At 41.5% G+C, this 15,644-nt stretch overlaps 1 protein-coding gene across 2 annotated transcripts in view; it reads right to left on the bottom strand.

The window, feature by feature from the left end:
- Positions 1–15,644, bottom strand: part of XPO5 (exportin 5) — a 75,807-nt gene that overhangs the window by 46,337 nt on the left and 13,826 nt on the right. For both annotated transcript variants that reach the window (XM_042452212.1, XM_042452205.1), the window contains exons 6-12: positions 12,156–12,182; positions 7,783–7,968; positions 7,198–7,274; positions 3,897–3,996; positions 2,246–2,329; positions 1,312–1,437; positions 637–727 (exon numbers count right to left, since the gene is read on the bottom strand). In XM_042452212.1, coding sequence (XP_042308146.1) covers positions 637–727; positions 1,312–1,437; positions 2,246–2,329; positions 3,897–3,996; positions 7,198–7,274; positions 7,783–7,968; positions 12,156–12,182 — 691 coding nt within the window. The remainder of the gene's footprint in view (positions 1–636; positions 728–1,311; positions 1,438–2,245; positions 2,330–3,896; positions 3,997–7,197; positions 7,275–7,782; positions 7,969–12,155; positions 12,183–15,644) is intronic.

The raw sequence follows: 15,644 nt of genomic DNA, 5'->3' as shown, positions 1-15,644 counted from the left end.
ACCGCCTCCTCCCATACAATCCTCCCCGCACTCTCCGGTCCTCTGGGAGGAACTTACTGCAGCCTTTAAAATCTAGGCTTGCAGCGACCTCCCAGAGGGCGTTCTCTGCTGTCGCCCCCAAACTCTGGAACGACCTGCCGGATGAGATCCGTCAGATAACATCATTAGACAGCTTTAAAAAAGCGGTCAAGACGGATCTCTTCCGGCAGGCCTTTCCAGATTAACCATCCTGGCCCAGGTTCCTGATTCCCTCATTCCTCCCGTGGCCCCATCTTAGTGATGGTTGAGGATCAACAGAGGGATATCAGAGTTTTTAGTTTTTAACTGTTGTTTTTATGCATTGACATTGTGTTTTAATATCTTATACTGTTTAATACTGTCTTAAGGGGGGGAGGGATAAAGTGTTTTTAATTGTCATATTTTATATTTGTTGTTAATAGCCCGGATTGGTTTGCCAGAGGGTGGTATACAAATAAATATTATTATTATTATATTATTATTGTGCAAGTCAGGCTGCAGCACATCTCTGCTCTGAAGTGGCCCTTCCAAGAGTATGCTGATGCACCATTTAGTCCAAAGTGTATGGAGAAAACATCAAGCTATTCTCAAAATTTACTAGAATAAAAGTAAACATACAATTGAAGAAGCAATTGAAGTCTTCATCACTGTCAAAATCAAATCGAGAATATTCACAACTAGGGCTGTCTGTCTTGGAAGGAAACCCCACCTGCAAAAAGAAGGGACAAGGAGTGAGAGGTGGACCTTGCTCTAATATTTCTAACTCTGATGGAATTCAGACTTTGAAAAGTGGACTTAAAAATAGTAGTTCAGCTAGATGTTTTCCTAGCAAAGTTCTTATGGGAGCTGCAGCAAGATACTGCCAATAATACACTTGTCTGAATATCTCAAAATGCATTAGGTCAGAAATATTTCCTTATGGTGCCCCTTTCCAGGTTCAATCAGGGAACAAGTTAAAGGGTCAAGATTTTTAAGGGCCTGCCAATTTAGCTTATAGAAGGAAAATGACCTGACAAAAACAGATGCTTCCTTTCCTCTCCGGCAGAGTGTGTCACCAGAGAGTATGTCACAAAATCTCATGTACTATACCAACTGGCAGGACAGCAGCTGGTGGAATTCTGCCTTTTGGTTGAGTCAAATCATCTAATGAAGTGGCATGGCTAGGAATGAAGCCTCCTGATAAGATTCTTTGTATTCTGTGCCCTAAAACCTGAAAGGCCACAGCTCTTTAAAACATCTATACTGATGCCTTATCACATCATCGTGGAAGGACAGACTCTCATAACACTATACCTTCACTAAATTAGTCATAGATGCCCGCAGATAATTTGGAATAATAGCCAACAACCGAGGATCACGAGACAGGATTTCATGCCGAAGAAGTGCTCCCCATGTGATCTGTGTGGAAGAGCGTAAGAACTAGAGGGAAAACAAGGAATCAATCTATTAGGTTGGAAAACTTTATCAGGAAAACATGATTTCTAATGCTCAATTGGCAAATGGCGGGCAGAGGCCACCCATCTTAAGCATCTGTCAACACTTCTAGCTCAGTTGAAACCAAAGAATAATTCCAGCGATTGTACGACAAAATAATAAAGAAACTTATGTTCACATCTATATAACACCACATTCAACTTGGACTTCACTGAATGCTGGGATCAGAGAAAAGAATACCACATCTCATTCAAGAGGAAAGAAATTCAGACATATAGTAGTCACTACAATGAATTGCACAAATAACCCAAATCATAATAGACTCTCTGTATGAAAGATTTAGAGCCAGGGCCATGCTGCCACCAACTAAAGGGCTCAACAGATGGCCCAAAGGAGCAGCTTCCCGCCACCCTTTTCAGCGCTGGATCGGAGCCATGGCAACCACATGCCATGGCCCCAATATGGCGCTTTGTCACTGCTAAAAAGAATGGCAAAATGCCACTCCTTTTAGTACTGGCAAAAAGGTGCCCTTGCCACAACGGCCTTTCAGTGCTCCTTTGGCGCAGAGTGCCTAAACGCTGCACCAAACGAGAAATGTGACACCATACCCCCACCCTGCCCTGTGGCCGGTGTTAAATGTTGGTCTGTTTAGCCCCTTAGTTTTTTTTTTTTAACTCAAGAAAACACAAGAATGTTTTTAAAAAAATAATTGCGATACTTAAGTTCATTACAGGCACACAACACATACTAGTGATTTTATACTCATAGTCCTAGAGGACCTTTACTTACCTACCTGACTAGGATGGGTTGTGAAGGCTAGAAATGACTCAAGGAATTTTTCTAGGTTGGCAGGTGTTTCCACATCTGAATCAGAGCCCTGTTAAAAAGAAAGCAATGATAAAACAATCCTGGATCCTGAAAGAATGCAAATGACCAATTGCCACTTGGCAGCTGCTCAGAATACACTTACAGAATGGAGCCTGACTTGTGGTTCTTGTCTGGAGTCTTGAAACACACAGTTCATTCATCATAATTTCAATTCCAACATATCTACCTTCTAAATCATTTATTATTTCTTTTGCTGTAATTTGATTTTTCACGCAGATTTGTAACCCTACTTTTTTTCTTCTCACCAGCGCTTGTCCGGGTTTCCTGTATACTCATTATTTCTCTCTCTCTCTCTAACAACCATCATTTTATAAACTGCAAGCTTCATGCAGTTAAGTTTTTTGGCAGTTACTAGATGGCTGCTAGCAAATCAAAAACCGGGGAACACCCAATGGAATCCACAGGTGAATTGAGACACGTTTCAAGATGCTGAAAATATTAGTCTCTTTATCAGTAGAAAAGCCCACAGTGTTGTGAACCACAGCATAAAAATTGATAAATTATAGCAATTTGGTTGCTTTTTTATAAGGTGAAAATATCTCAGCACCTGTCAGGAAAATTCCCAAGGCTGGTGTGGGGGTCAAGAGAGATCACAGAAGAGTCAATATAGATAGCCAATATGTTGTAATGACAGTAATGGCTAGATAGTACTGCAACAAATATAATGGTTTGCGCAAATGTTTAGGCAAGGTGACACTTACATTACTAAAAAATTTAGAAACATAAATTTTTTTCTCTGATCTAGGAGCACTAATTCTTAATTTCAGAAAGATGGTTAAAATTGCTATAACACTCAGTAATGAACCCAGCAAGATATATGGACAATCCTTCAAACACAACATAAGACGATATAATTCACTTAAAGAGTACAGTCAGTTCTTTGTATTCACAGACTCTTCATTCACGGATTCAACCATCCACGAAAATATTTTTTAAAAATCTTGATTTTGCCATTTTATCCATAGAACCAAACCCTAGTGGATATCAAGTGTCCACTGTATTACTACTTGTCTTTATATAAGACAGCAGGAGGACTAAACTATTTTCTGTGCCATTTCACAGGATTAATCTGCCACACAAAATTTACAGTAATCACTTTAATACTACAGGTTTAGGCACAGAAGGCTGAGCAGAGTAAAGGCCACATGAGGTTGCCTTATCCAGACATCTAGCCCAGTAGTCTTGACACTGATAGGCAGTGGCTCTTCAGAAACCTCAGGCAGAAATTTCTCCAACCCTACTGAGAGACACCAGATACTGAACCTATTTTGCCTGTGAAGTATGTGCTTTACTACTGAATTATTCCCTTTCAAATATAGAAAAGAAAAGAAACTTATGATCTCCTCCAGGCTTAGCCCTTGTCTTATCAGGCTATTATACAGAACAACTTTCACTTTCATCTGATAAGCATAGAGATATTATTCTAATATTGCTAGCAAAATTCTTATTCTTTCAGATTTTATGGAAATTGATGGAAACTGTATGCAGTATTTCTATCTAGCCATGAAGATTAAATAACAACTTCCAAAAACATAGTCTGTGATAAAGGAACTCACCACCAATGCACATAGCTGGCTGCCCAAAGAACACAAGACTTGGCAAAGTCTCTTCAAAAAAACATAATGCTTTTCTACTAGACCTTCTCCATCAGCTGTCCTAAAAATAAAATGTGGAGGAAACAAATCACATATGCAGGCATTCCTCAGTTACAAAGCCTCTGATAAAGAAGATCCTTTTTATACCTGCCCAACCCCTCGTTCCCTCCTTATCCTCTATCTAGTTAGACTATTTTTGGAAAATCAGCAATAGGAAGATGAAGTAGAGCTGGGAAAATACAGACTTTCAGCAATGGGTTGCAATAGCATTTCTGTAGTAAACAATGCAATAAACAAACCTTGAGTTGGGAAAGTGTATGATTATACTCTAGCCCAGGGGTCAGCAACTTACGGCCTGCGGGCCAGATCCAGCCCAGCGAGGACTTGGGACCGGCCCCAGCCCGGTCCTGCTGCCAATTGCTGTCCCTGCCGCAGCTTCTGCGCCGCTCTGGGCGCCATTTTGAGTTCGGCCCCCCCAGTTGTCTGAGGGACAACAACCCGGCCCCCGGCTCAAAAAGGTTGCCTACCCCTGCTCTAGCCTATTCCACTATAGCATGTATGCCTGTGTACGGCAACGTAAATAGCAGCTAACTCCAGAATCCCTTACTGAGCACACGTGAACAGCAAAAGAGACAAAAGGAGAAAGCATGTAATCCTTCTTCACCAGCTACCTCAAGCATGTTTTAAAAAAGTATAAATCTGTAACTTTGGATACCAAAATGGAAATCATAAGCAAAGTAGGTGAAAGAAAAAAGTGGATGCATCTTGGAAGAAACCTTCAAAGGTCTCTAGATGGTTCAAATGGTTCTATTCACATATGCAAGGCTTACTAGAGCTGGGTTTTTTTTCCATTTCATGTGTATGATTAGCTTTGAATTAAAATTTGCTGATGCATGTTGAATTCCTCTTGAGTGTAGGAATCCATCCCTATACATTACATGTTATTATGTCTTCTGGTACCAAATTATCTGTTAAAGAAATAATTCCCAGGAACAAATCTACTTCATTAACTAAAGTATAAAGGTGAAGTTAGCCCCTTGACATGAATGTCTAGTTGTAACAGACTGTAGGGGGTGGTGCTCAACTCTGTTACTAAGCTGAAGAGCCAGCATTGTCTAAGGACTACACCGGTGGTCATATGGCCAGCATGACTGCACCGAATGCTGTTACCTTTCCATTAAAGTGCTACCTATTTATCTACTTGCATATGCATGCTTTCGAATTTCTAGGTTGGCAGAAGCTGGGACTAGTGACAGGAGCTCACCCCATCATGCAGCATTCAGGCCTCGAACTGCCAACCTTCCGATCTTCCGATCATCAGAATTGGCGTCTTAACCGCTAAGCCACCGCATCCCTGCGTATACCTGCATATAAGGTATACCTGCATTATAATTTTTGGCTAGGGAAGAATGTAAATATGACTAAAATCCTAACCTGGAAATGAGAGTGGCTTCCAAGAGCTACAGGAAACATTCCCGGGTCAAGTTCTACTTGCAATAAATCTGCATTGTTTGGTTTTGCACAGAACAGGGCACAAAAGTTGGCATTGGAAGGAAAAGCTCATTTTTACTGAGCTGTTAAAAAGCACAATTATCTTTTGACAAAACAAAATTCTGCAAGAGGTAAGGTATTGGCTGAATCACTACACCAAATATACTATCTAGGAACTACTGCTAGATTATTTTATCATAATCAGTTTTGCATCATGAAGGAAAACTGTAGTATTAAATCTAGCATCTGTTATGGCAAATGCCAGCTCACTCCATTCAAGAGCACATCCCAAGAAACATAATCTCTGCACTGGGAAAATTATTTTAAGATCAGGAATCAGGTCACATTGTTCTCATCTAGTGAGCAACATGAGGCTTTTAGATTTTTTCTGAAAGGATCCTGAAACTATAAAGGATGCCCGTATTTATATGTTTAATATGCTTGTGTATATAAATCAAAATCAAAAGCTTCTTATTCTATACATTTTGCCTCCTTAAAAAAAATCACATATACAACAGCTTGCAGTGATCACAGCAGAATGCTACACGTGTGCTTGCTGTCCCAATGCTGAACGGAAAACGTCAAGGGTGTACCCTTACCTCACCCCTCACTTGTTCTTTTTTTAAAAAACGAAGCCCCCTTGACCTATGAGGAGCGATTCTGTCAGCCTTTACTCCCTCCTGACCTGTTTTATGCCCAAGATAGATCTCATTCCCCCCCCATAACAGGAATTAACTTCTGGTTTTGAAAAAAGACCCTCTGCAGGGCCTATATCATGCTGGCCTACACGCCCAGATCTTGTAAAATCCCTCAGACTTTAGGATGCTAGAATGTTCCTGAATCATACCAACACAACTACTATCAATCCGAACTTATTCAGTTCAAAGTCTGCTTGTTACCTGGTCATTCAAAAGCTTGGAAGAAGGCTATCTGAATGAGTGTCTCACTAGTATAGACCAGTACAGACCACCCTGGACCTTGCACAGACCCTGTTTATGTGCCTAACAACAAGACCTATTTGGTTGGCAGCAGATGGTGGTGGCTTTGCAGCTAAGAAACACCTCGCCTCTGAAAGTGTCTTTGGTTCTCTCACTGATTAAAATAACACAATGAAACAAATTAAAACAGTTCAAACCATGTACAGTTACAAACTGAATAAAACCATTAGGCCCCAATGACTTGAATATTTTTTTTTAACTTGGCACCAAAATGATGCCAACATTGATACCAGCCAGGGAAGGCATTTCACAAATGGGGTGCCAGACAGAGAAGGCTCTTTTTCATGTTCTCACACAATGTATTACTGCACTGCTGGACCACAAAAGAGGGATCCTTCAGCATTCCTCAGGGAGGAAATATATAGGGAGAGGCACTACTTCAAGCACTGAGGTCCCAAGCCATTTAGAGCTTCATATGTTACTACACGTTTTATTGTTGCTACTGACTTTTTAAAGATTATCTGTATTTTTACCTTTATGTCAGTTTATACTTTTTAAAAAAGATGTATATTCTTCTCTAAATTTGTAAACTGCACTGAAATGAAATGTGTGTCTTGAAAGACAGAATGTAAACAGATAAAGAATTGGCTTGAGGTGGAGCATTCTATGGTGTGGGTTTGGCAGCTCTGCCCACCCCTGAGCCAAGAACATATACTGATAGTCACTTAAATAGGTTATGATAGGGGTGACACAGTATGTTATGTTAAATTTAGGGCAGCTCATTTTCATTAAGCATTCATCATGTGTTCACAATAGTTGACAATACTACTCACTGAGCAGCAGAGAGTATGTAGTGCATGGCAACATCCCCAAATAAAACCATCAAGGGCTTGCGATCCTCCAATTTCCCCTATGAAAAAAGCATAGGAAATCTTTGTCAAAGCATACCTCATGTGAAGTTTTCAAGAACAAGTAGAAGTTGAAAATGTAGTTGTTACAAGCAAGTGGAAGCTTCTTCTGCTCACATAAGTGATGCAAAAAACAAAAACAAACAATATGCCAATAGTTAACTCTGCACATTTCCCCCCATTCTTAGTGCTGCCACAGGTAATGTATGATATCAGTGTTACAATCCCACTATGGGAGAAAGGCAGGATATAAATCCTGGAAATAAATCAATAAAATAAATAATTATAATAAAGGGAATCGTCCAATGAAAAAATCTCCCCTGCTGAACAAATGCCCTCTAGATAAGGTTAGATAAATGGAGAGTCCAGAGTTGTGCAGACCAGGAGAAACTCTTAGTAGGAAAAAAAGTGACTTCATGGCTTTACAGTGCTCAGTCTTATTTCATATCCATGGAGCCAGTTCATGTACAAAGATCCTTCATGAAAGAGACAAAGAGAAGAGAAACTCACTTTCCTGCTGACCACGATCAAAAGGCATTCTGCTGCTCCAACTTGAAGTTCTGGCTCATTCAAAAGCAGGCACAACATCTCTAAGAGCTTGCAGTTATCTGCAGTGATGTGATTCATAGCCACCCAATCAATGTAGCCAGCCAGAGTATTGAGTGCTGCTATCCCTACTCGACAATTTGCTTGTGCCTGTGGACAGACAGCAATTGAAAAGTCAGACAATAATTGATTCTGTAACTTGCTTCACAAAGTACTTACAGCAGATCACAGAGCAAGCACACTGACTGGCCCAAATAAATTTTAAAATTTGCTAGGTTCTAGCTTTGGTTGCAAGACACTCAGTAATATGAAACACATTAACACATTCCCCCTATAGATAGATGAACTTAGTCAGTATACACCATTGGAGTAATTTTCTCAAAATTCCCAAACAAGTATTTGAACACTGGTAGAGAAAAATAAATTTAGGATAGATTAGAGATGGATTTTTTTTAGAAATTTTAAAGCCACAAAAAATATTTTTCCCTGATTTTCCCCCCAGAAAAAAAACCCCAGAACTTGGGGAACACTGAAATAAATGCCATATTTATTTTCAGATCAAATACACACTTACTTTACTCCTTCAGGAAGATAAATCCTTTCTTTTTATACCTGAGCATATGAAATTATACTATTGGATCTATTTGTAGAATTTAAGCATATACATACCTTCAGTTTGTACAAGCAAAATTGTGAAAATGTTGTATACTAAACAAGGGCCACTGCTTACCCCAAACATATGCATCTTACTTTTTGTCATCTAATAAGTAGAGGGGCGAAACTTGAAATGCTTTTGGACAGAAATAGTCGCTAAGGGCCAAAGCAGACAGCCTGGAAGGCGTGATCTCTGGCCACAATTGTTTCGGGACCATGACAAGCGCACGTCCCACCCCCGATGCAGGCCACAGCCACAGTCTCAAACAGGCCACCTTAGTCAGCCTTGGAGCAGCTTCTGGCCGCTTTGGAGGAGTGTCATCTAAATGCCACACCCCCAAAGTGTCTGGAAACTGCTTTATTTAGCTCTTCTGTTTTGGCCTATCTTAATGACTAGGCTAGCAGCATATTTGGATATGAAGTGTAATACAAAGTTGAAACTATGGAACTTTTCAATAATTTTTTATCATAAGCAAAAGCCTTCCTTAGTATGCTGTTGTCATGATGAGTACATCATTTTTAGGGAAGATGATCAAGAGGGCGGTTGCCATCCAGCTTCAATCGGTCTGATACTGATTTTCTAGACCCATTTCAAACCGGCTTCCGGGCGGGCTACAGGGTTGAGACTACCATGGTTGCCCTGATCGATGATCTCCGTCTGGGCATGGACAGGGGTAGCGTGTCCCTGTTGGTGCTCTTAGACATCTCAGCGGCTTTCGATACCATTGACCATGGTATCCTTCTGGAACGCCTGAGGGAGTTGGGAATCGGAGGCACTGCGCTCCAGTGGTTCCGTTCCTACCTCTCGGGTAGATTCCAGATGGTGCAGCTGGGGGGACATGTGCTCCGATAAGAGGGCACTTACATCTGGTGTCCCTCAAGGAGCCATTCTGTCCCCTATGCTATTTAACATTTACATGAAACCGCTGGGAGAGATCATCCGGAGACACGGGGCGTGGTGTTATCAGTACGCTGATGACACCCAAATAGTCTTCTCTGTGTCTCCAACTGATGCAGTGACCAGGGATGGCATCTTTCCTCTGGATGCCTGTCTGGAGTCGGTAATGGGCTGGATGAGAGAAAACAGACTCAGTCTGAATCCAGAGAAAACGGAAGTGCTCATGATAGGTTCCCCTGGCCTGGGGATGGCTGTTTGTCCACCTGTCCTGAACGGGATTACGCTCCCCGGGAAGGACTCAGCTCGCAGTCTGGGGGTGCTCCTGGACGCATCGCTCCACCTCACATCTCAGGTGAATGCGACGGTCAGGAGCACTTGTTATCAGCTTAGGCTGATACGCCAGCTGCGACCCTACCTAGGCCGGGGGAACCTTGAAACGGTGGTACATGCTCTGGTAACCTCTCATTTGGATTTCTGTAATGCTCTCTACATGGGGCAACCCTTGTACCATACTCGGAAGCTTCAATTGGTTCAGAATATGGCAGCAAGACTGGCTACTGGTTCGTCCAGGACCAGCCATATAACCCCAATTCTTAAAGATCTTCATTGGCTGCCTATTCGCTTCCGGGCGCAATACAAGGTGTTGGTTATTACCTATAAAGCCCTACATGGCTTGGGCCCAGGGTACTTGGAGGACCGCCTCTCTCCATACAATCCGCCCCACACTCAGATCAGCCGGGAAGCAACTGCTGCGAGTTCCGGAGGTAAGATATTCTACTACTACACAGAGGGCCTTTTCCATCTCGGCCCCCAACCTCTGGAACTCGCTTCCCGGCGAGCTCCGCTTGGCCACTTCTCTGGACCAATTCAAAAAAAGGGCTTAAAACGTACTTTTTCCATCAGGCGTACCCCTAATACCCCGGAAGTAACCCCATCCCTCTCCTCACTATTGCACTTTGTGCTAGTTGGATAACTGTTTGTATTGCAGGCCATTTTATACTGATGTTTTTAATAATGTTGAGACTATTGTGGTTTTTAATTGTTATGGATGTTATTGACTATTTGTATTATAGATGCTGCAACCCGCCCTGATCCCTGGAAAGGCGGGCTAAAAATAAAGCTTTTATTATTTATTATTATTATTATCTTGTGCATCTTATGTGCTGAACATAGCTATAATTCATAGGAATTACAGTTCTCTAATTCTTCATACAGTACTATGAAGTTCATAGCATTTCAAATAAATAAAACTTTATCTTAAGAGAAAATATTGTATTAAAGTTTTTTTATGTTCCTCAAACTTTCCAATTTTTTATCCTTTAGAAGTGAACATTTATCCTTGGAAAAAATGTGCCAATTTTTCTGTTTTGTTTTCTGAATTCATCTCTAGGATGGTTTCATTTTCCTTCCAACTTTACTATCATGCTTCTCCCAAAGAAAATGAACACATCTTCTTCACTGTTAGTCCACTTGAATGAAATGCTAATTCAGGCTGCATCCACAATGCAGAAATAATCTAGTCTGATACACTTTAACTGCAATGGGTCAATGCTATGGAATTCTAGGGTTTGTGGTTTGTTGTGGCACCAGAGCTCTCTGACAGAGAAGGCTAAACGTCTCACAATACAATTCCCAGAATTCCATAGCATAGGGCCCTGACAGTTAAAGTGGGGTCTGCAGTGTGGATGCAGTTTTACTAATGCTTAAGGTCTTTTTTTTATGTATAGTCGGCCCTAACCCCCATTTGCAAATAAGGAAATGTGCAAAATTTGCAAATAAGGCAAGCTCCACCCATCCTGTCCTCCAATGCCTGGGACAGCTGTAGACAGCTGTCTCAGGCACCAGAGGAGAAAATGGGCAGAGCTTGCTTTCCGGTGGGCTCCCCTAGTCCCTCCTTCGATGCCCGGGATAGCTGGCTACAGCTATCCCAGGCATGGGGGAGGACAAGGTGGGCAGACCTCTCATGCAGGCTCCCCTGGTCCCTCCTCCCACTACAGCTATTCCAGGCACAGGAAGAGGGACTAGAGGAACTTGCGCAAGAGCTCTGACCACTTCCTCCCATGCCTGGGATAGCTGTAGGCAGTTTTCCTAGGCATGGGGTGGGCAGGGTTTGTGCCACTGAGATTGCAAATAACCAAATTCGCAAATCCCAAATCCGTGAATATGAAGGGCCGACTTATACACAGGTGAAATCCAATACCATACAAGCAGATTTTTGCCTCACATGGCAGGTCCCCTCTTTCCCATTTTGAAGCCCTACCATCCAAAGTCTGCTACAGAGGATGTGCCAATCCTTTGAAATATATTTTGACAAATCGTAGGGGATTGGAAGGGAAACATGCTTTCCCTTTCCATTACCAGAAACGATTTCATCAAGGAGAGATTACAACTGGCTATTACCCATGAGTTTTACTGTATTTGTATTTTACCTATTAAGTCCCCCATATCCACAGATTTTTTTATCCATGGATTCAAGCATCCACAGCTTGAATACATTTTAAATATATATAAATTCTAAAGAGCAAACCTTGATTTTGACATTTTATATAAGAAACCCCATTTTACTATGCCATTGTATTTAATGGGACTTGAGCATTCACGGATTTTGCCCAACTCCAGCAGATACCAAGGGCCCACCGTACTGATCGAAGTTGCAGATGAGACTAGTTTATTACAGGGGTCTAAAAAACTGAACTGTTAAATGAAGGTCATGGCTACTGAACAAGAGTTTGGCGACACAGTGAATAGGAAAACATTTTGTGCTTCTCACTCTGGCTTGACTTACTTTTGATTCTTGAGATGCATCCACTTTCTGGAAGAAGAAAAGAATAGAGCTGAATGAGTTACTGAAATACATGGGGGTTTCTCCTTACTTCTTTAGAGTCCCCTTCTTATTACAGAGAATAAAACCAAAGGCTTTTCCGCTGAATTCCTCTTTAGTGAAAGAAGAAAGGCTCAGATTTTAACCTCATTTGATTCAAAGAAAAAATCATAAGTTCAAGTGAATTTAAAGAGAATGAACAATATATCAATATCTTGGACTCAGGAGCTGAGTAAACAGACGGGAAAAACGAGGTTGATCCCAGTTTTTCCCAAAACAGCTGGAAATCTCGTTGTCCTCATGGCCTGCTCCCAAGGCAGGCCAAACACCCACAAGCAGTCTGGACCACACGATGTCAAGCTGCACCTCGTTTTTTCTTTTCTTTTTGCCTTCCCACCACGCATGCACATCATCGCATGAACAAATCACCCATAATTACCAATTACCTCCCTTTCTCCACCTAGCTGCCATCCCACTGGCCCGACAATACAGTTGCACAAGTGATAAATTGCCTGTACTGTACAGTGCATCAGTGCACTCAATGACACATTTGATACAATGACACATTTGATACAAACATTTAGTTCCTTTTTGTTTCCTGCAACCAAATTTTATAAGAAGGGAAGTGCTACTTAAGTTTCAGTAGAGCTGGACATTATGTCTCCAGTAATTTATCGGTTGAAAAAAGAAATTTTATTTTGACTGTATTGTTTAGAGGTAACTGGGGTACAGAGGTTGATGCTCTAATTTACGTTAACATATATTGTCCAACTAATAAAACTGGGAGCTCAAGGTTCTTTTCGGATGAACTGAAGGAGGCTCTGAATCTTTGTGAGATACAGTATCCTAAAACAACCATGCTCTTGGTCTGAACTATAATGAGAGTTTTTACCTTATTGTTGGGTTTTTTTGGTCAAAGTGGTAAATAAAGAAGGTAGGACTTTGAGTTAATGTGCCTGTGCTTGATATGCCTTCACAGCAGTTCGTGGGATAATTCTAATGGATATCATGCATTACCTAACAGCAGAGTATGTAGTGTTATTGATTACATCTTCTGCTCTTCAAAGTTATAGACCTATAGCAGTGATGACAAACCTATGGCACGCGTGCCAGAGGTGGCACTCAGAGCCCTCTCTGTGGGCACATGTGCCATCGCCCCAGCATAGAGTTTGCCACAGTTTGTTACTAGAAAGCCAGAGGGACATGGCACTTTGCAATAAATAAGTGGCTTTTGGGTTGCAGTTTGGGCACTCGGCCTCTAAAAGGTTCACCATCACTGACCTATAGGATGAGCTACAATATTTTAGACCACCCAGAAAGTTATCATTTACGTATCCTTCCGTACATTTCCACATCAGCCCCTCAACGGCTCCCTCCACCTATTGATCTGGCAGAGGGAACAATAATTATGGGGGGGGGGGACTTTAAGTAGTCTTCTTCTGCTGAACATTCAGTCCAAGAGCATCTGAATAATTCTTATCTTTTGAATGTAAATCAGAACATTGTGAAATCATACATGGATCCTGTATTATGGCTATTTTTGTAGTCTTAAGGCCACTTTTAACGAAAATGGTCCATCAGCCTAGAATTGCCTCTGGCAAAGTGGACTGGTATGATAATGTTTGTTGCTGTTGTTGTTTTGTGCAGCTAAAAAGAATCTGGTTCAACTAACCAGAAGGATAAGGCAGAAAAAATTGAAAGCTAATTTAGAAACAATGGCTTCCTGCTGCATTATTTATAAAGCTTTATTAAGGAAGAAAGAAAAAAAGACATGCTGAGGACATGCTCAGTGGAAGGAGTTGGGGATGGCAACTCTGTGGAAGAATGAAAGATGCTTTTGGAATTTGATCTCAATATCAGTATATTATTGGAAGACTCAGCTACAAAACAGCACAGAGGTCAGCCCATACTATACTGATTTTTTTCTATTCTAGAGGTGCCAGGCTGGTAATCGCAGTATTGGAAGTGTGTTTAGGGAAAGTAGTTGCTCAAATGCAATATGGTATTGAAATCCAGGGGACGGGGAATCATAGTAATCTGCAGATCTGTCAGAACAAGTTTTTGAGGTACTTGTTGGCAGTTCCTCTAGGAACTCCAGCTGCATTCCTCAGGACAGAGACATGTGTGGTATCTGTAAAAGATAGGGCTGAGATGGCAGCTCTTTTTTATTATATGAGGGTCTTTGACATGACAGAGGACCACCTCCCTAAGTTTTGTTTAGGCAAGTAATGGAAGTAAGGTGGTCGGGCTAAGCTAGTTCAAGACTTATTAAAAACCCTTTCAACAAATATTTTTTATCTTTCCTGGAGTTAAAAACAAGCTGAGGGACTGGATCTATAAATTGGATAATGATCAGAACTTTCTGTGTGCCTTCAAGTCATTTCTGGAGGGGTTTACTTGGCAAGGTTTGCTCAGAGTGGGGATTCCCTCTGTCTTCTTTAGAGATTAAGAGAGTGTGGCTTGCTCAAGCTCACTCAGTGGATTTCCATGGTTGAATGGGGATTCAAACCCTGGTCTCCAGTTATAGTCCAACATGTAAACCGTTACCCCATGCTGGCCTGCACACTGTAGATTCAGAAGCATTAATATTTATGGGATGATTGTTTCAGATGAGGTACCAATCCAACTATTTCCCAGACAGAAAGGACTTTAAGAGAGACCAGATTCACTACAGAAATTGATGTTCTAGCTAGCAACACCATACCAAGAGTATATATCTTGCATAACTAAATGACACATTAGTAACTGAAGACAGCTGATAGTTATTGCTACTTCATGCATCCTAAGAGCTCCTGGTCAAAACCTCATATTGGGTCTTTGTTCACAGCAAAATCATGAATTGTAGTAAAAGGGTTGTCACACTCTTAACTACCTTACTAAATGTGGGCTAGAGAATAAATACATTTTGAAATTATTATTATTATTATTATTATTAACCTTTATTTATAAAGCGCTGTAAATTTACACAGCGCTGTACATACAATCTTTTAGTCAGACGGTTCCCTGCCCTCAGGCTTACAATCTAAAAAGACACAACACAAAAGGAGAAGGGAGTGGTGGTGGAGAATAGGTTAAGGTCCAGCAGAACTTCTCCACCTCCGAGGCCTGGACCAAGGCAGATGGACTGGAGGAAGGGCTTGGCTTCTTAATGAATGGTTAAAAGGAGGCTTCCTGGGTCAGAGAGGGGCTCGCCTCTGGGAACGCTTCTCTAAACAATATAGTCTTTAACTCAGTTTTGAAACTGGGTAGAGAAGCGATGAGGTGTGCATGTGGGGGAAGAAGGTTCCAGGAGTAAGGGGCAGCAAGCGAGAAGGGACGAATTCGGCAGGGGGCAGTGGTAGTCCTACACTGTGACAGGAGACCTTGACTACCAGAGCGGAGGGTGCAAGTAGGAATGTAAGGAGAAAGAAGGTCAGATAAGTAAGGAGGGGCCAATCCATGGAGGGCTTTGAA

Source organism: Sceloporus undulatus, chromosome 1 (genome assembly GCF_019175285.1).
Source record: "Sceloporus undulatus isolate JIND9_A2432 ecotype Alabama chromosome 1, SceUnd_v1.1, whole genome shotgun sequence".
NCBI classification, from domain to species: domain Eukaryota; kingdom Metazoa; phylum Chordata; class Lepidosauria; order Squamata; family Phrynosomatidae; genus Sceloporus; species Sceloporus undulatus.
The sequence above is the reverse complement of the archived record's forward strand: the minus strand, read 5'-3'. Positions and strand labels throughout refer to the sequence as shown.